Source organism: Lolium perenne, chromosome 3 (assembly GCF_019359855.2).
Source record: "Lolium perenne isolate Kyuss_39 chromosome 3, Kyuss_2.0, whole genome shotgun sequence".
NCBI lineage: Eukaryota > Viridiplantae > Streptophyta > Magnoliopsida > Poales > Poaceae > Lolium > Lolium perenne.
This window is the reverse complement of record NC_067246.2, coordinates 200,918,687-200,943,811: the sequence shown is the minus strand read 5'-3', so window position 1 is coordinate 200,943,811 and position 25,125 is coordinate 200,918,687. Positions and strand designations below refer to the sequence as shown.

At 47.2% G+C, this 25,125-nt stretch overlaps 1 protein-coding gene and 1 long non-coding RNA gene across 4 annotated transcripts; both read right to left on the bottom strand.

Annotated features, from left to right (window-relative positions):
* Positions 1–10,467: 10,467 nt before the first annotated feature.
* Positions 10,468–12,632, bottom strand: LOC127338492 (uncharacterized). The gene is made up of 4 exons (XR_007874382.2): positions 12,480–12,632; positions 12,198–12,386; positions 11,872–12,022; positions 10,468–11,730 (listed from the first exon to the last, which is right to left on the bottom strand). It is a non-coding gene; the product is annotated as an uncharacterized lncRNA (long non-coding RNA).
* Positions 12,633–19,081: 6,449 nt separating this feature from the next.
* On the bottom strand, positions 19,082–22,609 carry LOC127343083 (carbonic anhydrase, chloroplastic-like). 3 transcript variants are annotated; one of them, XM_051369164.2, is made up of 9 exons: positions 22,420–22,609; positions 21,894–22,326; positions 21,696–21,763; positions 21,550–21,598; positions 20,962–21,078; positions 20,798–20,851; positions 19,924–20,009; positions 19,656–19,761; positions 19,082–19,490 (listed from the first exon to the last, which is right to left on the bottom strand). In XM_051369164.2, the coding sequence occupies exons 2-9, from the start codon at positions 22,035–22,037 to the stop codon at positions 19,356–19,358; spliced, it is 759 nt and encodes a 252-aa protein (XP_051225124.1). In that variant the 5' UTR covers positions 22,038–22,326; positions 22,420–22,609; the 3' UTR covers positions 19,082–19,355. The 3 variants fall into 3 exon arrangements, with proteins under 3 accessions (XP_051225124.1, XP_051225125.1, XP_071684390.1); XM_051369165.2 differs by having other exon boundaries at positions 21,894–22,307; XM_071828289.1 differs by having other exon boundaries at positions 21,894–22,609.
* Positions 22,610–25,125: the final 2,516 nt, after the last annotated feature.

Below are 25,125 nucleotides of genomic sequence, written 5' to 3'. Positions count from 1 at the left end.
AGGCAAAACAATAGCAAAAGTGTTCAGGAAAGTAGATACGTTTTGGACGTATCACGAGGGCGCCCTGGTGCCCCTCCGACGCCGCCTCTTCGCCTATATAATCCCTCATGACCTAAAAACTCGATACCAATTGACGAAACTCCAGAAAGATTCCAGAGGCGCCGCCGCCATCGCGAAACTCCATTTCGAGAGACAGAAGTCTCTGTTCCGGCACGCCGCCGGGACGGGGAATTGCCCCCGGAGTCATCTCCATCGACACCACCGCCATCTTCATCGCCGCTGCTGACTCCCATGATGAGGAGGGAGTAGTTCTCCCCCGAGGCTGAGGGCTCTACCGGTAGCTATGTGGTTCATCTCTCTCTCTCCCATGGTGTGATCTTTATGTGATCATGAGCTTTGTATCACTATTAATCTATGTGCTACTCTAGTGATGTTATTAAAGTAGTCTATTCCTCCTCCATGATGTAATGTTGACAGTGTGTGCATCATGTAGTACTTGGCGTAGGTTATGATTGTAATCTCTTGTAGATTATGAAGTTAACTATTACTATGATAGTATTGATGCGATCTATTCCCCCTTTCATAGCTATTGTTGACAGTGTGTATGCTATGTTAGTACTCGGTCTAAATTGCAACGGTCTATTATGCACTCTAGAGGTTACTTTAATATGAACTCCGGATGTTGTGGAGCTTGTTTACTCCGGCTTAAGGTGTGCTTTTGTAGCCCTACACAATGAATGGTGTTTGTTATCCAACAAGAGAGTGTAGAAAGTAGCATTTATTTATTCAGTTATGTGATCAATGTTGAGAGTGTCCACTAGTGAAAGTATGATCCCTAGGCCTTGTTTCTAAGCACTGAAACACCGTTTCCAACAAGTTCTGCTACATGTTCGCTTGCTGCCATCTTTATTTCAGATTGCAATTACTACTTACAATCATCCATATCACTTGCATTTTACTATCTCTTCGCCGAACTAGTGCACCTATACATCTGACAAGTGTATTAGGTGTGTTGGGGACACAAGAGACTTCTTGTATCGTAATTGCAGGGTTGCTTGAGAGGGATATCTTTGACCTCTACCCCCCTGAGTTCGATAAACCTTGGGTGATTCACTTAAGGGAAACTTGCTGCTGTTCTACAAACCTCTGCTCTTGGAGGCCCAACACTGTCTACAGGAATAGAAGCGTGCGTAGACATCAGGGAGACAAAAAATAGGCCACGTAGGCGAAAATTGATATGAGGTAGGTCCCAAATGTCTGAGTAAAAGTGATGACATGGCAGCCAAACACATACCATTGTATTGAGCCGAATGCCAATGACGTTATTGATTTGTCGCAATCGGTAGTGGAAAAACGTCGTATGCCACTTAATTTTGCTAATGATGTTTTGACCTAAATTTCCAATGACGTTTTTGCCCAATAACGTCACGATTTTCTAGGGTTTTGCCCCCCCGAGTGGCCAACGACGGTCAAAGCTAGTAACGTCATAAAGCTATGACATTTTGATTTCCATTCATAAAAAACATCATATTATGGCAGATTTCTTGTAGTGGCATCTCGTGATGATCGGATGTGATAGACTCTACGTTCACATACAACGGGTGTAAGCCATGTTTACACACGCGGAATACTTGGGTTTGCTTGACGAGCCTAGCATGTACAGACATGGCCTCGGGACAACGGAAACCGAAAGGTTGAACACGAGTCATATGGATGATATTATCAACATGTTGATGTTCACCATTGAAGCTACATCATCTCACGTGATTATCGGTTTTGGTGTAGTGAATGTGGATCGTGTACCACTTAACAACTATGAGGGATGTTGTATTAAGTGTGAGTTCGTTAGTAATTAGATTAAAACATGAACTAATTATCACAAACATAGTCTGAGTAGTATTTTGAATTAATTTTGTAGTATTGGCATCCGTTTTCTACCATGCGCTAGTCTTGTAATTGAGATAGAAATACTGTTAAAATCTGACAAGAAACTTTACGAACTGGTACCGTATTGTTAAAGAATCAAGAAATGATTAAGTCCTATTGCAAACTTTTAGTAAACCTCACATTGTTGATTCAAAGAGCTATGGTTTCAATTAGTACCTAAAATTATCTTGTCTCCGTGAAACTTGAAGTTCAAATCTGTTTGAAAAGTAAGGAGCTGGAAATTTAGTTTTCAGAAATAATCAAGGTATGAGATATATGTGAAATGTAAGACCTTATTGCAAGATGATAGAATATAATTTGGTGAGACTACATAAACTCATAATTTTATAGGAATGTACGAAGGTTGAAGACGCAAGGCGTCTCAATCCTCCAACTGTTGGGGCACTAACGATATTCGTATATCCATGAAGTGATTGTCGTTGCCTAATCGACGGTACCTCGGAGGAGGGATCCTCACGAGGGGGAGAAGAAGTAGGGGCCATAGGGCGGAGTGCACACGGGACGGTGGTACGCGATTTACCCAGCTTCGGAACACCTGCACGATGACAGGGCCTACTGCTGCTTGTCTGGAATTATCTGGGCGCTTTCGCGTTGTTACAATGAGTTGTGGTTGTTCTGAACGTGCACGTGAACGTGAACGTGAACGTGAACGTGAACGTGAACGTGAACGTGCCTCTAGGGCTCCCAGGATCCGGCTTATAAAGGCGCACGGATCTAGGGTTTACATGGAGAGTCCTAGCCGGATTACAGGTCGCCTAACTACGGTACAAGGTCTTGCCGTGTACGTCAAGGATCTGCCTTCCTCCCTACGTCGTACTGGATCCGGGTTCCACATGGGCCTCCATGGATCCGGGTTACTCCTGGGCCTCCATGGATCCGGGTTACTCCTGTGCCTCCATGGATCCGGGTTACTCCTGGGCCTCCATGGATCCGGGTTACTACTGGGCCTCCATGGATCCGGGTTACTCCTGGGCCTCCATGGATCCGGGTTCCACATGGACCTTCACGGATCCGACTTCCTCCGATGGTCGGCTGGGATCCGGCTTCCCTATCCTGGGCTGGACTTCATCCTTTAGGATCAACAGCAACTGGGCTGCCCGGTGGGCCATAAGCCATCACCACCATCTGTGGGCCACCCGGGCTTGCCGGAATCGGACCATGTCGATGGTATACCTATGAAGTATATCCACAACAGTAGCCCCCGGAGTTCTCCAAGATTCGCCGTTCTTCCATCCAGCTCAGCTTGCGCATGCATCTTCATCCTTTGGCTGGAACGAATAATAGAGAATCTTGAAGGACTCCAAACTTCGTATCTCCAACCAAGTATTGGTCGGAAACTTCATGATCCAATGGTCAGATTCTTCGGAGACACCATCCAACGTAATCTTCGGTATGGATCCGACTAGCCAAATGCAGGTTCGGATCTGACTAGCCAAAATATAGGTGTGGATCCGACTACCCAAAATATAGGTGCGGATCCGACTAACAAAAGATTAGGTGCGGATCCGGCTACCGAAAATTGAGGTGCGGATCCGACTACCAAAAATTAGGTGCGGATCTGGCTGCCAAAAATTGAGGTGCGGATCCGGCTACCAAAAATTAGGTGCGGATCCGGCTACCAAAAAATTATGTGCGGATCCGACTAGTTAGCCAGATTTTCGCAATCTTTGAAAATTTTCTTCACATAGCCATATGTATGTAGCCCCCGAGCGTTGAGTCGGCTTGCTCCAAGGAGACTCGATGCTCAGAAACTTAGCCCCCAAGCGTCAAGGTGGGAAATTTCCGGCCTGTTGCTCCAAAGAGAACTTCATCGATGTAGCCCCCGAGCGCCAAGGTGAATTTACTTGAAAATCCGGCTTGGTGCTCTTAGAGTAGCTTTATCTTTATATGTGACTTAGGAATAGCGTAAATCCCAAGCATCTAGGCGGAAATTTCCAAGATCGATACCCGAAAGGAAACACACTTTTCACCTAAGATCAAACCGCAGCCCCCGAGGGTTGGTTCCGGCAAAGCATAGCGGAATCAAGACTCAAGTTGCTTTTCCAGCTGTGCACGCCATGGATCCGCCTAACCTCGGGAGACTGTTGTACGTCCAAGTGTCATGTACCTGATACATAAACATAAAAACATATTTGTATTAAATTGTTTCTTTGATCATGTTCAACGAACAAATGTAAGGCGGAACAAAAACGGCCTTTGAACAAATGTTTTAAAGCTGAAACTATGCAGCAGTTGAACAACATAAAACTGTCAAGGCGGAAACAACTCGACTATCTTGAACAGTTAATGTAATTTATATGTTTTAAGCAAGTGCTGGTTTATCCGTTCTTCTGGTTTATATGCTTGACTTTTCGCGAGACGGCAAACTTTAAACACGGAACATCTCTTTGAGGCGATAGCGCTTAATAGCGAAACAATCAAGAACCTCAAAAACAGAGGCCGACTTTAAGTACCGAGATGTCACTACTAAGGAATCCACACATAAAACAACAGAAAACGTGTAGGCCAGAAAACTCAAGCTAACGCCCGAAGGCGGAAATTTTGCAACGTCTTTGGAGCCTTAAGCGGCAAAAACAGTACAAAGTTTTTCACGAGCGCAAGGCAAATCGTGGGAAAGATATGACCAACAGCGAAAGCGGTAAAAGACTCAGGATATGAGTGAACCAATCTTAATCTCATGATCATAAAATATTAAAATATTAAATATAAATAGGCACTTAGCTGTTTGGAGCGGAGTCAACGTCGGTCGTGGTGGTTTTTCTTCAGCGTTCCGTCGAGCCGGTGCGAGATTGATTGTCGCAGTGGTGCAGATCCACCTACCAAAATTTAGGTGTGGATCCGACTTCCAAAAATTTAGGTGCGGATCCACATCCCAAAATTTTGGTATGGATCCGGCTACAAAAATATAGGTGCGGATCCGACTACCAAAATAGGTATGGATCCGACTACCAAAAATTGAGGTGCGGATCCGGCTACCCAAAAATTGAGGTGCGGATCCGGTTACCCAAAAATATAGGTGCGGATCCGAGTACCAAAAACGTAGGCGCGGATCCGGCAACCAAAAACATAGGTGCGGATCCGTCTACCAAAAACGTAGGCGCGGATCCGGCAACCAAAAACATAGGTGCGGATCCGTCTACCAAAAACGTAGGTGCGGATCCGGCAACCAAAAACATAGGTGCGGATCCGAGTACCAAAAACGTAGGCGCGGATCCGGCAACCAAAAACATAGGTGCGGATCCGACTACCAAAAACGTAGGCGCGGATCCGGCAACCAAAAACATAGGTGCGGATCCGACTACCAAAAACGTAGGCGCGGATCCGGCTACCGAAACCAGAATTTGAAATTTTCAGATCTAAGGCGGAGTCTTCCTTAGGAAGGTCCAGCAACTCAGATCGAATCTTTGCAGCTGCGTCCTGCTCGGCGGCGGTCGTAGCTACATTACTTAACAGTGCGTTTCCGTCGAAATCAACGGTCTCGCAGATGAAGATGTGGAACCCGCCCGGTTCCGGCCTCCAGACGCCGCAGGCCCCACGGTGGGCGCCAACTGTCGTTGCCTAATCGACGGTACCTCGGAGGAGGGATCCTCACGAGGGGGAGAAGAAGTAGGGGCCATAGGGCGGAGTGCACACGGGACGGTGGTACGCGATTTACCCAGCTTCGGAACACCTGCACGATGACAGGGCCTACTGCTGCTTGTCTGGAATTATCTGGGCGCTTTCGCGTTGTTACAATGAGTTGTGGTTGTTCTGAACGTGCACGTGAACGTGAACGTGAACGTGAACGTGAACGTGAACGTGCCTCTAGGGCTCCCAGGATCCGGCTTATAAAGGCGCACGGATCTAGGGTTTACATGGAGAGTCCTAGCCGGATTACAGGTCGCCTAACTACGGTACAAGGTCTTGCCGTGTACGTCAAGGATCTGCCTTCCTCCCTACGTCGTACTGGATCCGGGTTCCACATGGGCCTCCATGGATCCGGGTTACTCCTGGGCCTCCATGGATCCGGGTTACTCCTGTGCCTCCATGGATCCGGGTTACTCCTGGGCCTCCATGGATCCGGGTTACTCCTGGGCCTCCATGGATCCGGGTTACTCCTGGGCCTCCATGGATCCGGGTTCCACATGGACCTTCACGGATCCGACTTCCTCCGATGGTCGGCTGGGATCCGGCTTCCCTATCCTGGGCTGGACTTCATCCTTTAGGATCAACAGCAACTGGGCTGCCCGGTGGGCCATAAGCCATCACCACCATCTGTGGGCCACCCGGGCTTGCCGGAATCGGACCATGTCGATGGTATACCTATGAAGTATATCCACAACAGTGATCGTCCTTAGTATGCACCGTTGCTAAGACTCGTCGTTTCGAAGAATCATGTGATGATCGGGTGTTATAGATTCTACGTGTGCATACAACGGGTGCAAGCCAGATTTGCACATGCGAATACTGAGGTTAAACTTTACGAGCCTAGCATGTACAGACATGGTCTCGGAAAGTCGTCATGATATGATGGATAAAATTATGAGTGAAATTGTTCATCATATTAAAAAGTTACTAATAGTGAAATCTGAAACACTTGTCATATGATGATCAACTTCAAAGAAAGAACCTCAAGGTTATTGGTATTTGACCAACAAACCTAGAAGTTATTGAAGGTGAAGTTTTTTCTGAGAATGAGGAAAGCTAAAAGAGAAACTACAAAAGATATTTTGGCAGAAAGAAAGAAAAGACTAGAAAGTCTAGCTCAGGTATATATAGATGATATACATGTTATGGATGTATTCCTTGTTTGGTCACATAATGAAATTCTTGGTTATTTGTACCAGATTGGTTGGTATGAGATGTCATACAATACGACGCAATACAAGAATACGATGGCCTAAGTGACTGATAAGGAATATGGTATTAATGCACGTCTGGAATATAATAAGGTGTTATTATGTTTGTCGTTGGTATTCTACCTAGCCCTTAGAATTTATAACAAAGAACTTAATAATTGTTATTTTGCTCTAGTCAAATGAAAACAATGAGTTGTTCAAATTATGACATTACTCCATGTACGATGGATAAGTTATTATAAATCTTAATGGTGAAACACACATACATAACACTGACGCTAAAATGCCATAAGGTAAATGATTTGAATTACACTTATCTGTGGAACCGCCATTTAGATCATGTGAGAAACGCATGAAGAAACTCCATGCAGATGGATTTTTGGAGTCATTTGATTTTTGAATCGTTTGGCGCTTGCAAAATCTTTTCTAAAAGGAATGACTGAAATACCGTTCATAGGCCAAGAGTTGAACGGGAACTAACTTAGTGGAAACATACATAATGATATATGTGGTTCACTGGGCATAGTTGTATGCGGGAGATTCTTCTACTTCATGAGAACTTCCAACAATGAATTGAGTATATAGATGTGGATATATTCGATAAGGAAGAAGTTTGAAACATTTGAATGGATTCAAATAAATTTCAGCATGAAGCGGAAATCATCGTAATAGAAAAGTCAAATATCTATGATTGGATCATGGTGGAAATATTTGAATTACGAGTCTTAGCGAACATCTAAGAGAGTTGTGAAATTGTTCTACAACTCACGTTTCTTGGAGTATCATAGTGCTGATGGAGTATCCGAGAGACGTATCCAAACCTTGTTGGGTTAATGATGAGATAAATTGACGCCATTATATTTTGTGGATTATTCTTTAGAGACTACCGCTTTTACACTAAATAGAGAATCATCATAATCCGTTGAAATGACACCATACGTGTTATGGCATGGGTATGAACCCTAATAGTCCTTTCTTAATTTTTGGTATGCATAGCATAAGTAAATAAGTTTACAACCAAAATCGGATGAATGTCTTTGTTGGTTATCCCAAAGAATTGATTGGGAATTCTTTCCACTATGGAGACAAAGACAAAAGTGTTTGTCGATGTTTCTTACTTATTTCCAAGAAATTATTTCTAGCGAAGTATTTGAGTGGGAGGACAATGGAACTTGATAAGGTTTATGAACCTGAGCATGATCAGAGTAGCGCAGCATCAGAAATGGTTCCGGAAGCGGTCACGAAGATCATGGCTCCCATGACTACAAAATGTTATAGTCATGGAGATCAAAGTACCTATTGAACCTTGTAGGAATGGTTTACTTTGTGATCAAATAAATGATTTGTGGACAAAGGATTGTTTTTTGAACAATGATAAACCAACTACAAACAAAGAAGTTATGATGGGCCCTGACTCTGTTAAAACGGCCATGCGCCATGAAATCCATGATAGATGAATACTTTTTGAAAGTAAATGGATCTATAAAATTGATGGACTTGGATGGAATATCCTTGAAGAAGCTCGACTTGTCGAAAAGTTGTTTACGACAAAGTTCAAAGAGTTGACTATGATAAGATTAGATCTTCCGTAGCAATGCTTATAGTCTATGTGGATTATTCTAGTAATCGCTACATATTTCTTTTATGAGATATTCTAGTAGGATGGCAAAATACATTACTTAACAGAAGTGTGTATTAAAGGTGTACACAAGATACAACTAAGAGTTTTGCTAGTTCGTGGAATACTAGATAGGTATACGAACTTCAATTGGATGAAGTGAGTATCGCGGAGTTGGAATCTTCACCGGATGAAATAGTCAAAGAGTTTTTGATTTCATCAGAAACGATGAAGATCCTTGCATTTGCAAGAAATTAAGTGGGAGCGCTGAGACATATTTATAATACTTTATGTATATGACATATAGTGGGTTATAAATGATGTAATTATATACTTGATTAAAAGGTTTCATTGAGAATTAACTTCAATGAAAGGAAATGGACTAAAATATATTTAGTGTCAAGATCTATGAAGATAGATTGAAACACATAATAAGTTTAAGTCAAAGCACATGAGTGATTATAGATCACGAATAATATGTACACAATCAGATGTCCTGTGCTCTAAAGTGTTATGAGCATGTACCAGAATGATTCATGTGATGATCATTGGACGACAGTAAGAATATCCTTGAGTACTTTAGAAGAACTAAGGATATATATATATATATAGTTTTGTATGGGTTAATGACAAACAAATCGCTGTAAAGTGTTGCACCGATATTAGTTTGATCACATATAAAAATAAATTTCAATCTCAAATTAGGCTAAGTGTTGTTTAAAAGGTAGCACAATGAGCTAGAAGTTGTCTATGCTAGATTTAGATCAGTTCTAAATGTTGTGACGGATTCTACAAACGAAGGCAGAGTATGTCATTGTTTTGACAATGACTGAGGATGTTAAGTCAATAAGTTCTTTGAGAACTTGGTGTAGTTCCAATAGTGTCAGAACTTTGAAGCTATATTGTGTGTGACAATATTAGTGACATATTTCAGACTGCGGAATTAAGGTTCCACCAGAATACCAAACATATTTAATGCCGACTCATTAGGAAAATGAGTGATGCGTTAAGACGCAAATGAATTGCAAAATACATACGTTTCTGAGCATGTCAGATCCGTTGACTAAAACCTCTCCCGTGAGCAAAACATGATAAAGCACCGGAAGGCCAAGGTGTTATATCTTTACAAATGTAAACTAGATTATTGACGCTAGTGCAAGTGGGGGACTGTTGGAGATATGCCCAAGAGGCAATAATAAAATGGTTATTAAAATATATCTTTGTGTTTATGATAATGTTTGCATACCATGCTATAATTGTATTAACCGAAACATTGATACATGTGTGTTATGTAAACAAAAAGGAGTCCCTAGTAAGCCTCTTGAATAACTAGCTTGTTGATTAATAGATGATCATGGTTTCGTGATCATGAACATTGGATGTTATTAATGACAAGGTTGTGTCATTGATGAATGATGTAATGGACACACCCAATTAAGCGTAGCATAAGATCACGTCATTAAGTTCATTTACTATAAGCTTTCGATACATAGTTACCTAGTCCTTCGACCATGAGATCATGTAAATCACTTATGCTGGAAGGATACTTTGATTACATCAAACGCCACTGCGTAAATGTGTGGTTATAAAGGTGGGATTAGGTATTCAGAAAGTATGAGTTGAGACATATGGATCAACACACTACAACAAAAAAGACACGTAGAGACGTTCAATTTATGTGCTAAAGTCGCTTTAAAGCATCACTGCGTGCTTGTAGAGACGCTTTTGTAAAGCATCATAGAAGCGTCTCCTTATGCACCGTCTCAAGTTCTGTAAAGACGCATCATAGCATGAGACGTTGATAAAGCGTGCCAAGCCTTTTTAGAGACGTCGCGCTAAATTCCACCATACATCGTCTTTAAAGTAAGTCCTTGCGTCTTATAGAATCTTAAGACGTTTTGTTGTTTTACATAAAAATAATTATTTTACTTTTGTAACTATCATCCAGAGTTATCAGGATAATCATATATTGTACATGCTATCAGCAAGCACATCACAACCGAAAAATACATTGCATTCTTCTGAATAAAAAAATAACTTTATTTCTAGAGAATAGCAGTAATTTACAATTGTACATTTTCATGAAACAGTTACAATCTTGACCAGGCAAAATCCTGCAAATCTTGTACATTTTCTTCTAGTAGTTCGAATAGGGGGAAGCTTCCGCATGGAAATGATACATCAGCTCTCCATGGCCACTAATGTTGATTTTCTTTAAATTCTGTGTTGTTGCTTAAAAACATTCACAAACAATTTCTCTGTAGACAATGTCAGCTGAAAAACAAGTTCTTCTTTCCACATTTTTTTTTAAACAAGGGCAAAAGCTTTGCCCATTCTTTCCACATTCACAAATGAAGCACATGCCACCGGCGTGACAGAGCAGTATCTGTATAATGAAAGCACCATCTCTTCACATTGGTATTTTAGCTCTTTGTTGGCATAAAGTTGCATATGGCATACCAACTGGCAGCTGCACGGAAAAAAAGTTACTAAATACTAAACAACCATATAGAAATATAGAGTGCTTACTTGAGTGAAGATAAAAAATAAGTATATATTGGTTCTGTATAAAACAGTGCTTTACAAGTAAAGCAGAGATTAGTTCAGACGCCACTCTAAGGATTCAGCATGTAAAGCATGTACATCAAAAGTGATGCTTGGTGACGTAGTTAATAAGAAAGTATTCAGAAGATTACATATATTGCTGCAGTTAGATAAATCAGACTTCAGAGGATTAGATAATTGCTCATGGTATATTGGTATCTGATGAAACAGAGGCTTAGAACTGAGAAGAAAACAAAATAGAATGTACGTTGGCATTGGCTTTACAAGTAAATCATGCCGAGGGACCAATTCTTTGAGTTCACAACAATGAATAGATTACAAATGCAAACAATCTCCTGAAGTTGCGAAACAATGGAACATAAAATATGTATGTTAAGCTTGAAGAACAAAAACAATTAGTCCGCATGGTTCACATCTATGGCTTCACTCTAAGCCTTGATGCCACCATAGTTTACTTATATAAGTCACTCAAGGCAAAACCAAAGTGAAATACTTGAAAGGCAGCAATATAAATGAAAATTAACACAATGCATGTACGGATTCAGTTCCGAGAGGTAGCTACCCAAGCCAAGATGTTGCGGTCTTACAGAACAATAGGTCAACCCATGCCAGAATTAGCTCAATATGTGAGGCACAGATTAATTACGCTGCTACTTCTGCTCTGTCATGCACCTAATCTCTGGTAGAGCACACCTACCATGTAATCCACTTAGCCAAGCGTCAACCATGACCACAGGTTCATACACCATACTCATCTGAAATCTGCATCATAAAATTAAGAAAATCCCAGATCAAAAAAAGACTACTCGTGCATGATATGGTCTGATAACTGAGTGGAAGTTCTGTTGCATGACAGTGGAAAATGACAGCCATATATATCTTGGAGTGAAATGCAAAACTTACAATTTATGTTACTTGGGCTGAAGATTCAATATACATTTCTGGTGAGACGTTATCAATCGGTGCAGCACCTTGTAAACCATTTTCTGCATCTCATTCTGCAAAAAACTGGTCTTTCGCAGTCGGTTAGGTATCCTCGACATGACACCTTTTCCTAAAGGAACACAATCTCAGTCACTCCTTTCGTTCAGTAAATGTGACACATAATACAGTAAGCTAGCTAGATCAAACTTGATTACAATATGACTCCTCAGATTTTAGATGTCAAACAAATGGTGGGAAAGAAAACAACAGATAAAACCTTAAAATAGGCACTCATAAGGTCTCACCTGGGTGCGTTCTTCACATCGTACGAGGACACAAGCACCACTCCAATGGGTTACGCCGTCTACCACTGGGTGCACGCCTACACGCACTGCACCTCACGGAAGAGGCCTGCCGCTAGGGAGATGGGGTTCACTTCGCTACCGGCAGACCGACAACACCGCGATGGGGTTCACCTATCTCGGCGATTGGATCTAGCGGCATCGCGTATTGCATTAGACAACCTAGATTGATTTAGTAGTTGAAAATACAACATCTAACTGAGACGGAATTGATGGAGCACAAACCTGAGCGGAACTGTGGAAGAACAAGGACGGCGGACTCGATCTATAATTTTTTTCTCGAAATGGAATAGATCTTCCATGAGCAGTTGAAGATCTGTGGTGGCGGCTGAAGAGATGGAGGCGATGAGGAAAATATGGGTGACTTTATATGGTAGTTTTTTCCTAGGAGAAAAAGCGCGTATGTTTTCATGAAGCGGTAAAACTAAAAAACTTGGCGCCGAAGCAAAATATTTTAAGGGAAATCCTGGAGTCTGCCCGCTTTCGTCTCTACATATTCAGGAATTGGCAAAAGTATTTATTTGGCTACTTAGACATTTTGGGACGTTGAGTGGAACGTCGCAAGAAACGTCTTTACGTGAGGGTGATTCTTTCCTTTAGGGACAAAAATAATTGCAGTCTCATGGATAACGTCTCTACATGATCATTTTCTTGTAGTGACAGTGGGATTTGTCCATCCCGGTAACGGATAAATATACTCTGGGCCCACTTGGTGGATAGTCGTCTAATTAGCTTGCAAGCATATGAATGGTCCGTAAGAGACCACATACCAAGGTACAAGTAAAGAGTACTTATCATGAGACGAGGTTGAACAAGGTATAGAGATATCGATGATCAAACCTCGGACAAGTAAAATATCGCGTGACAAAGGGAATCGGTATCGTATGTGAATGGTTCAATCGATCACTAAGTCATCGTTGAATATGTGGGAGCAATTATGGATCTCCAGATCCCGCTATTGGTTATTGGTCAGAGAGAAGTCTCAACCATGTCTGCATAGTTCGCGAACCGTAGGGTGACACACTTAAGGTTTGATGTCGTTTAAGTAGATATGGAATATGGAATATGGAATGGAGTTCGAAGTTTTGTTCGGAGTCTCGGATGGGATCCAGTACATCACGAGGAGTTCCGGAATTGTCCGGAGAATAAGATTCATATATAGGAAGTCACTTTCCAAGTTTGGAAATGATCCGGTGAATTTATGGAAGGTGGTTTCTAGAAATTATCCGGAATAAATCACTATGGAAGGAGGAGTCCCGGAGGGACTCCACAAACCCTAACCAGCCAACCAAGTGGGAGGGTGGAGCCCACGGTGGACTCCACCTCCTTGGCCGGCCAAGTAAAGGGGGAAGTGGAGAGTCCCTGTCCCTCTAGGTTTCGTCCATAAGGCAGTTTTTCTGTTGGGGTCTTATTCGAAGACTTTGGGCATACCCTTGGGGTTCCACCTATATAATGAGGAGGAGAGGGAGGGGCTGCCCATGGCTTGGCCGCACCACCTAGGGCATCCAAGGGCCGGCGCCCAAGTGCCCCTCCCCTCTCCCCAAACCCTAGCCTCTCCTCCTCCACATAATACTCCTGCAGCGCATAGGCGAAACCCTGCCGGAGTTCTCCAGCACCACCGCCACCACGCCGTCGTGCTGCCGGGATTCCGAGGAGGATCTACTACTTCCGCCGCCCGCTGGAACGGGGAGGAGGACGTCGTCTTCATCAACACCAAACGTGTAACCGAGTACGGAGGTGCTACCCGTTTGTGGCACCGTCAAGATCTTCTACGCGCTTTTGCAAGCGGCAAGTGATCATCTTCTGCAACAATGAGATCTAATCTCGTAGGCTTTGGAAATCTTCAAGGGTTAGTCTCGTGATCCCCTCGTTGCTACCATCTTCTAGATTGCATCTTGGCTTGGTTTTCGTTCTTGCGGTAGGAAATTTTTTGTTTTCTATGCTACGAATCCCTTCAAAAACCCATCACGAAACTCACCATTACTTGAGGGTAGGGTATCACTCCCTAGAGACCAACCTTCGTAAAGGTCTAACTAACGTCCGTCCGTACGACACGTGGTATCTCAACAAACAACTGCAGCCCGCGCCGAACGAAATTTCCCGCGACTTAGGGCATCTCCAACACGGAGACCCAAACCCAAAAACGGAGTCCACTTTCGTCCGTTTGGGTAAAACCTGCTCCCAACGCGCGGACCTATATTAAAAACGGACAGCTATAGTGTCCGACACAACCCAAAGTCAGACCAAATTTGGGAGCAATTTGGGGCGAGCCGGACGCTGCGGGCGTCCGTGGTTATCCGCGCGTGTCCTCCCAAACCCCACATGGCAGCCGGACTAGTCAATCCACAGCCTTCTCTCTCCTCTGTCCTTCTCTTTTCTTTTTCTGCCATGGATGTTGGCTTCGCTCCTCACCGGAATAGGGCTCGCCGGCCAACCGCCGTCGTCGAGCTCGTGTGGAGGCTCCCCGCTAAAGACGACCCCTTTTTTTCGTCCATGCCGGAGGTCGCCGCGGCCGAAACGGAGCACGGGCGCGGGAACGGACGCCGGCCGCTTGCCACGCCGTCGTGGGCGGAGCTCGCCGCGACGGGCGCGAGCACGGGCGGGCATGGGCGGGGACGGAGCTCGCCTCGCCTCTCTGGCCGCGCCGCGCGGGGGCTCGCCGTCCGGGCTGCGCGGGCAGGCCGCGTCGGCCAAGGGCGGGCACGGGCAGGGGCGGGCGGGCACAGGCGGGGGCTCGCCGTCCGGGCTGCGCGGGCAGGCCGCGTCGGCCAAGGGCGGGCACGGCCAAGGGCGGCCGAAACGGAGCACGGGCGCGGGAACGGACGCCGGCCGCTTGCCACGCCGTCGTGGGCGGAGCTCGCCGCGACGGGCGCGAGCACGGGCGGGCATGGGCGGGGACGGAGCTCGCCTCGCCTCTCGGCCGCGCCGCGCGGGGGCTCGCCGTCCGGGCTGCGCGGGAAGGCCGCGCGTCGGCCACGGGCGGGCGGGCATGGGCGGGGCGGCGCTTGCCCCGACGGCCACGGGTGGAGCTTGCCGCGTCAGGCACCAGCGGGGGCGGGCGGGCACAGGCGGGGGCGCCGCCGGCCGCGTCGGCCACGGGCGGAGCGGGCATGGGCGGGGGCGCCGCCGGCCTCGTCGGGCACGGGCGGGGCGGGCATGGGCGGGGGCGGCGCTTGCCCCGACGGCCGCGTCGGCCACAGGCGGGAGCGGGCATGGGCGGGGCGCCGCCGGCCTCGTCGGGCATGGGCGGGGCTGGCATGGGCGGGGCGGCGCTTGCCCCGACGGCCGACGGCCACGGCGGGAGCGGCCACGGGCGGGGCAGCGCTGGCCGAGTCGGCGACGGAGCAGGCCGGGTGCGCATGTGCGGGGCCGGAGCCGGCCGCGTCGACACGGGCGGGGACGGGCACAGCCACGGGTGGGGCGAAGCTGGCCGCGGGCGTGGCCTGACAGGACGCCGCCGAGCTCATCGCCGGAGCTCGTCGCCGGAGCCGTGGCATGGCGGGGCGGAGTTGCTGGGCTGGTTCTTGCCAACTAGTAGTAGTATAGCTGGAGAAGATAAATAGGGATTTGATCACTGCGCGCGTTGGGGAAAAAATAAAGCCACGGATGTCTCGTCTGTCCGCGTCTCCAGAAGGCGACCCAAACAGCCAGAATCGGACGCGAAAATGCGTCCGGTTAGGGCATCTCCAACCGGCTGACCCAAACGGACGCGCTGGGCCGTCCGTTTTGGGCCGTTTGGGTGGCCAAGCGGACACCCGGACAACGGCCCGCGTCCGCGTGTCCGTTTGGGTCGCGCGCTGCGCCCAACGCGCGGACGCAGCGCATTTGTAATAAAATAAAACAAAAATGAAAATAAAAAAGGAAAAGAACAAAACATAAATTTAAACTAGTTGGTCATTAAACTTAGCCCTATTTTGGGCAAATTTTACACAAAAGAAAGCCATATATGGCTTTAAACTAAAAAAAAGCAAACCCTAGCCAGGGTTTGCGAGCACGCGGTGGCCGCCGGCAGTACTACCCCCAGTAGTACTCGTCGTCGTCGGCGTCGATGACGACGATGCCCCCCGGCGGCGACGCGCTGTTCCGGCTCGAAACGCCGGAGGGCACCAGGGACTCCAGCCAGGGCGACCACTGCGCTCTTTCCCAAGCAGAGTCCGGGTTCGGCGGGCTCGCCGGCCTGCGCAGCCGTGCCCTCCGCGCGGACTCACCGCGGAGCTGCTCCTCCGCTGCGGCCTGCAGCTCCGCCTGCAGCCGGAGCGTGGCCAGCGCTCCTCCTCCGCCGGCGCGCGGCCGGCGCTCCTCCTCCTCCCGGAGCGCCGCCGACGCGTCGCCTCCTCCTGACGGCGCGCGCCGGCTCGAGGAAGGCCCACGCCTCCGCTCGGGCGTCCTCCCGGGCCTTCCTGGCCGCCTCCTCCCGGCGCGGAGGTGCGCAGCGTCTCGGCGAGGTGTGGCCATTTGGCCAGCTCGTCGAGGTCGCCTGCTCGCGGGACGCCGCGAGCGCCGCTGCAGCCTCCGGGTCGTCCTCCTCCTCCTGGGGCTGCGGCTGGGGCTGGGGCTGGAGCGCGGGCTCGTTGATGTAGAGGCCGCCGGGGCGGCGGCCTGCCCGCCTAGCGGTGTGCGCGGCTGCGCGCGAGGCCGCGCCGTCGCGGATGTGAAGCACGTGCGCCGGCGCGCATCGTGCTCCACCTCGAACCACAAGTCCCAGTTGAGACTTGCGTCGCCGTACGCGGGGTCCTACTGGAGGTCCGCCGGCAGTTGAGCGCGGCGCCTCCGGATCTCGACGTAGCGGGCGCGGCCGGAGCTCGGGATGGGCGGCACCGGAACCCGATCTGGGCTCAGGTGCCAGCCGTGGGGGAGGTGCACGTCCCCCCACGGCATTGGGACGCCGGCGTCCTAGAACATCTGCGCCACCGCTACGGTGACGTAGATCCGATCGCGTCTGGGCGTCGCCGGCGGCCCCATGGCGAACGGCGCCGGCGCGACTGGCCGGCTGCTGCCGGCCTCGTGGTCGTTGGCGGATGGCGAGAACTCGCGCTTCGGGGCCATGGCGGCGCGGAAGCTTCGAGCTCGCGCGTGCGGCCGGAGTGGGAAGTGGGGGACTGGATAGGGACAGTCCCCCTCCCCAGTCCACATTTAATAGGGCCAGCACCGACAGGTGGGCCAGCCACGCGGACGAGGCGGACACGCGAGGACGCCGCGTGCCATCCGCGGCCACGCAAAGCCGGCCCAGATTTGGGCCGGGTTTGCGTCGTTCCGGACTCCGCGGACGTCCGCTTTTGCGGTGTGTCCCCGCGCTGGGCCGCTTTTTTGTCCGGCTCAACCCAAACGGACGCGCGGGCGCGGTTTGGGTCGCGCGGTTGGAGATGCCCTTACCTCCCGCCGCGTACTTGCCGGCCGCTCGCGCACGTACTTCCCGGCCGCTCCGCGCGCATGCATACAGGAACCAGCTCTCCGCTCGCGCATGCATCGCATGCATATGCATGGATTAGCACCACCTCCGCTCGCGCATGGATGCATGGATTAGCACCACACATTTACGGCTAGCTAGTAAGTACAAAAGTAGTTACAAACGCGTCCGGTTACGTATAGCACACAAGTATAGTCATGTACAAAATCGAGTACGACGAAGGACAAGTACAACTCAATAAGCACCCCGAGTACAATTGCGTACGAAACACGAGTACAGTCGCGTGCGAGAGCGAGTACAGGTACAGTAACGTAAATGAGATAGGTACAGTCGTGCAGTAAGTACAGTCGCCCAGACGAGGCAGTTACAGTCGCGCACACGAGTAAGTACAGTCGCGTACACGAACGAGTACAGGTACAGTTGCGCAGACGAGACAAGTACAGCCGCGCACTTGAGTAAGCACAGTCGCGTACGCGAGCGAGTACATGTACAGTCGTGCAGACAAGACAGGTACAGTCGAGCACACAAGGAAGTACTAGTACAAAAGCACAGGTACAGTAGCGCACACGAGTAAGTACAGTTACTGAATAAAGGGAAAAAATGCGTCAAATACACTAAAAACACAAGTACTTATCAGTTGAAGCACGAGTATAATTAGATACACACCACGAGTAGGAAGTACGAAAAAAAAGTATCTCGAAACCTATCAACATGGGATCTAGTTTTGAAGATCTCGACGCGGGGATCTCAAAAGTGAAAACGGTTCGTAATTTAGACTTACGGTTCGCAAGATATTTCATTTTGAAAAAACAAATCTTCAAAATAAAGGGAAAAACGCAGCCCCCTCTGCCTTCTCTCTCCTCCCTCATCTCCACTTTGCTTCTCCTTGCGACACGTGGCGAGCAGGGAGATCACTTCCCATGGATTTTCTAGCATCACAGCGCGCCACTTGTCGCGCGCGGAGCGAGTTGTGTTCCTTTCGTGAAGGTCGGTTTTTTTCTAGAGTTTTCGGAGGTATGATCACGAACCAGGTCCAAAGTGGCCATGGAGGACGACAACAAACTGGGCGGCTCTAGGGTTAGGGATTGCTTTGATTTCGAAATTTTGCGTCCAACACAATTCAGGTGATAATTTTACCGCTTCAAGATTTTTGCAGATAACCCCTCCTACTATTTTCGCAAGGTGGGTGATGCAAATTGCAACTCCTACTCCCTCTCACGTGCCCCGTACGCCATGTGGACAAAAAAAAACCCTCTTCTGAGCTGGTTTGTGACTAAAACGCTTATAATGGTGAGTTTTGGGAGTTGTGTTGGGTTTTCACATTGAGCACTAACCAATGTGCTTATCACGGAAAAATGCAGTGACCAAACTCTTACCTTAAGATTTTTTACCCGCTGGTACATTGATTATGGGTACCCTTGGCATCCCTGCGTCTCCTCCAATACGTGCCTAGTCCTTAAGCATACATTGCAACATTTCTCCCTTACTGGACAAGCATTCAAACAGCTTATCACAATTTAACCATCGACGGGACTAGGCGTCAGAAATAACTGCTGGACAGGTGTTCTTGTTACAGTTCACAACCAATGAACCGTGGATAGGCAGGTTCTCCCTCTGTAAACAAGAACCCCGCAGAATGTAAACCGAGCCTGCAGATATATGCAACTAGCTAACCATTTCTGCAGTATCTGATTTCAGAGTTTCCATGTCTCGAAGCTGCCGTGGACGAAGTCGTAGCGTGCACCAATCAAATGCAGTGTGCCCTTGCTCATTCTATCCTTGACGAATGGGTAGGAGTCCAGATTTCGAAGGGACACATTGACAGCCTCCTGCACAGCATTCACAAATGCAGAATCAGTACTTATCCGGCTATAGAATGGTTAGTTAACTACAGACGAGGAGTGCCCAAAGGATAGTTAGATGAGGGAAACCATTTTGAACAATTGACCCACAGTTCTGCTTAACAAGAAATGGAATGTTTTAAGCAATTGTACCTTTTCAAGTACAGTGCATTGGTCGTCAAAAGGCAACAACCTGTTTTCTCTCTGGACCTTGTTCTTGGCATTCATACCGATCTTCACCCAGTCCTCGATGAAGTGGCTAAGTAACAAAACAAACCATGAAACTCAATAAAAAGTGTGGGAGGACAAATTAACACTGAATCCATGTTTTCACTCACTGATCCAGACAACCCCTTATGTGGACCCTTGCGTATATATGGTTTGTTTTTGGTGCATAATAAGCATGGAGACATTTACTTACTAAGCATTTGGCCCTTTGTCCTTCAGCGAGAGTAGCTCCCTAATTCCAGCACAGCGGCTGTGACCAATCACAACAATGTACTCAACCTGCCAGATGGATGTAAATGAACTTGTGGTTTTCATGGAAAATATACCAACTTTTATAATTGGTAGCAAGAGCAAGTACCAGATATCCAGTGTATCCCTTTCGGCTTAGTAAAATACAACTAATGTCCTTTTCCATATTAGAATCATTAGACACATTATGAACTTCATTAACTGTCCGGATGATACTTTTGACCGAGTAGAATGGCTATTGCACAAATATAAACTTGAGGGTGGCTATAAGAGAACGTATATTTATTCCCTAATGAGAGATATCATACAGTTTCCCCTAAATGAGAAATATCATACATTTCCCCCTAATGAGAGTTCCTCTTCTCTAGGCACATCACTTTCACCTTTTCTAGCATGGCCCCAACACAACACCAATACCATCATTTGCATTTGACACGATATGTGCCCATAAAAGCGAGCCTATTTCTCTTAAGAAGAAGAGCATACATGAACTCAAGTAGAGAGAGGAAAAAAATACTCTTTATTTTATGGGATCATATCTAGGACAAATTAGAAAGGCTACATGAAACAGCCGCCCAACGTGTGGCCAAATACACAGGTTTGCCCAACGTTTTTGGTTGTAGTACATGGTTTTTTCAAACGAAAGATTCAAGGCATGAAGTCATTACCAGATTGACTACTAATTTAGAAGCAATCAATCTTGTCACATGGCATAAATATTTAAATTGCAAACTACATGAGCCAGTTGTATTCCTCGACAAAATTGAGCTTTGGTGTCTTTGTTCGAAAGGATATTAAAATCACAAGGAAGAAACTACCTTGAGGACAACCACGGCAAACTCGATGGCTGACCCGATGCTGCAGTGCCTGGTCTGCAACCAACATGCAGATGTCGAGTTCAGTATACACCTCAAATACACAGACCAAAGCTATTAAATAGTCCACGACAATATAGAAAGAAACAATGTACATAATAAAGAACCTTTTGGTAGGCAGGGATCATGCTAGCAACATTCCGAACAGTGAATGCCTCGCCTGGCTTCAGTCCGAGGGTTAATGTTGGGCACACTCGTGAGTCAGCGCATGCGAACACCATGTACTGCAAGCAAGAACGAATTAAGTGTTGTAGGCAGCCAGCACAGATGCACATCAGCCTTATACCAAAACATAGGTAGCCTGAGTGAATCATGATGAATTGATGGTCAAGCACAGCCTAGGCCCGAATAGCAATGACACAAATGAGGAATTGATATACGGGGTTGCTATTTTCTAACAGCTACATTGCTTTGTAGCCATTTTTCATATCTGACTGGTTTATGTAGTATGTTTGATTTTCATGTACACCGCCTCATTCTTCAAGGCCTGTCTAGGTATCTGATTCCCATGGTATCAACAGCAGTACCCAACGTATACAGCCTTGGATCAAATTCCAAATTTTGTACTACTAAGAAATTTCACAAGCTGAAGAGCTACCAGAATGCTCGATAGAGACAACATGCAGAGTGCACTCAATGGGCACTTGGAAAAACAGAGGTGTTCTTTTACCATGCATCAGTTCGATTGAACATACCTTGGGGGACTGGTCCTTCTTAAGCGGTTCAAACAGCTTCGGATTCTTGCTGCCAAGTAGCGATTAACACCACAAGATAACAAGTTAAATTCAGCACAAATCTTAATTGAACACATTCACACAATTCTTTGGACGTCAGAACATACTCAAAAATATTCGTCTTGAAACGCTCGAAGCCGGTCTTCAGGCGCACGATGGCGTCTTTACCCTTACCCTGCAAATATCAGTCACCGGCAACCACAGTCAGATGCATCTTTGGTAGAATCAAACAGTAGTTCTGAACCTACTGTCTGATCCTATCGCATCAAGCAGATCCCAAGGACGAAACGGAGAGAGAGCTGGACCTCGTCAGTGGAGTTGATCACCGGGGGCGGCTGATGGTGGGGAGGGGCGTGATTCGGCTTCCCCTGGATGAGCGGCTCTGCGGCCGGGTGCATTGGGTTCTCCCTGCGAGGTTTAGAGGGGAAGCAGCAGCAGCAGCCGCCCATCCTCGACCGTCTCAGCGGGGTTCACTAGACGGATGAAGGAAGAGAGGAGGGGAATGAAGAACAACAGGGCACCGACGGAGATCCGCCGCCCGCAGCTCGCTGCCTAAACCACCCGCCGCCCACCGGGAAAAGAAAGGGCTTTTACAGAGATGAAAACTAACGTCCTTCCAAAGGAGGGGATGATGACATGGATTCTATCTGTTCGTTTGTTCCAGATCCCTATCCGATTTTTCGCTTCAATCTGTTGAAACATTACGGGAGGGGATTAACCTGCATAGGGTCGTTTGAACTGAACGGATTTCCGGGTAAATTTCAGGATCATCATGTGGATTTGCATATCGTTTCAGAAAATGTGTGGATTAATATACGAAAGGCGAAATACCCGATCTGCCGTTATATGGCGTCGATCAAAACCGTAGGCAAAGAGGAGTCTTGACGGACGGAAGCGGCGCTCGTGGGTTGCGGGGGCAGCGCTGCTGCGGTGGGGGAGGCGGTCCGGGAATCGGTGGCTGTCGCTGTCCTGTGGCACTGGGAGCTCCACAAAGAGGGTGGCGGTGGGCTGCGTACGATGAAGCAAGTCAAACACAAGTGTAGACCATAAGGGTGCTGATGCGCACAACAAAGTAACCACTACATTTTTTCGATAACGCAAATATATCTCAGTGCAACAACGTCCTAATAACATTAGCAACTGAACATTAGGGATGCACACATACAGAAAAAAGAAAAGAAGACTAAAAAATAAAAGTCCCGCTACAGTATTCCAGCCCTAGTAACAGTAATACATCCACCACCAAGATAACACATTAAATTCAGAATTTTCAAAAGCAACGCTTCAAGAAGGGAACAGTGCACCAGCACCGTCATCGGCCGATAAAAAATCCTAGATTTTCACCCTGAAGATAGTCTCCGCTCTCAAAACAATGCTTTCAATAAGGACATTGCCCTACACAACCAGTTAAGGCCAGATCTTGAGTTTTCACCCTGAAAGGTAAGACTCCGAACTTCACATGTGTTGCCGCCCCCACTTTCATGCCACTGTTGCGAAGTCCGGAACATCAAACAAGCCCATCAACAACGCAAAGACTTGAACCTCCATTAGCTAGTCCTCCAAATCTGGCATTCATGATATTTTTTTCTTCTGACTTCACCATGGATCAGCTGTCACTTGGTGACAAGGGATTAACTTATCAATGCCTACGGATTGTAGACTAGGGTTTAGTTGGAAGTAGAGGGCAATTAGATCTCGAGGGTTTCAGCCGAAAAGTACTCGACGACTAAGAAACTAGGGTTATGTTGACAATGGATCTGATCCTCTCTTTGTCCCTCGACTCCCCCTTATATAGGAGGCGGAGCCGGGGATACCGTGTTACACAAGTTTACAAATCTCTATATTTTCTAATACAACTCTATCTTTCCTTAACACTAATTGGGCTTCCGAACTTCGTATTCTTCGACCTGTGGGCCTTCATTAAACCCCGGGTACTATCTTCGGCAGGCCCATTGGGGATGCCTATGTCAGTAGCCCCCGAGATTTTGCTTGAATCGAAGAATCAGGGAAAATCTCCAACTTTATAATCATCATATAACTTCTTCGAGTCATCACATATCTTTAAATAAACAATCATATATTGTACAGGGATAACGGTAATTGGAGCTAGTTCATCTGACGGATCAGGTACTAGTTAACTGCTCTAGTGGCAATCTGAAAAGACCTACTTCAAGATCATGTCCCTGGACATGATCTCGGGATACTGGCGTAACTCGACATGTGCCGCTTAAGGGCTTACCATATGCCGAGTTCCAGTCATGTTTTATCGGGTACCTAACGCGTCCGTTAGGAATTTTCTTCGTATCTATTGATACGGAAAAAAAGTAGCAAACCAACGTCAGAGACGGTGCCACGCCGTTCAGGACGGATCCGGGAACTTACCTTCGCAGAGTTTTGCGGCATTCAGAGACTACTCGCGACTGAGGCGCTCTGAGAATATATTGTCGAGTGTTTTTTCGGCTGTTGGAATAGCACATTTTATCGAGTCAACGGATGACTTATCTTGCCTTCCCGATGGGAGTATATGAAGAGTTATTTGTATAATTTGATATATGCTCATTATACTTTTTATAATTTCATCGGGCACGCGAACAGCGTTCCCGGTGGGAGTAGCCCCCGAGGCTACAACCAAGGACTTGTACTTGGTTGTAGGCTCACCACTTTAACGCCTTTTGTCGCTATATTGCCACCTTTTTTTTCTTTTGTCTTTCTCGCGTGCGCGACCAGCGCTCCCGATGGGAGTAGCCCCCGAGGCTATGGACAAATTCCTGCATTTGATCATAGGCTCTCGCCATTTCTATTTTGCCATACTCGAAATTTCTACTTGCAAAAGTAGCCCCCGAGCATTTGATCAAAAACTTGTATTTGACCAAAGGCTCTCGAAATTATCATCACTTATACTTTATCACCGATCGTCATATCATCGCTGTCGAGAATTTCTTCTATTAGAGTGACATCAGTGCTGACGTTTGCCACGACCCCTGTATCCGTTAAGCACGAGTTCTGTCCTGTCACTGACTGGTGGACCCAAAATATGCGGCAGTTTGACACGTTGCGCAAGTGGGGGCACACGTCCTCCACTTTTTCTGGCACGCGCACTGTAGCGCCTGTCCAGTTCCGTCCCCTTGAAAATACATTTTTACCCTTGTAAGCCACGTGTAGAACATCTAGTCCATTATTGGTGCATCCAACGGTGCGTCGATTCGCAAACTTTCTATAAAGGATCATCTTCCTCCTCTGTTATCCCCTTCGCTGCGCTGCATCTTGGCTCTCTCTCTCAAAATCCTCCATTGCAAACAAAGCCTCCTGAGCTCAACCACACTCCCACTCTTGCGTCCGCCATTGTTGATGCCACCGCGGTCGAGGCTCACCAAGCACACCTCTCCCATGGCGACCGAAGATCTGCAGCTTTCCGAGTGGGAGAGATCTAGGATCTCCAATCAAGACGTGAACCTGCTCAAGAAGCTCGGATTTATGAAGCAGGAGAAGACGCTGATCTTCCCCGGCGAGGAGAGCTACCCCACGCCGCGCATTGGA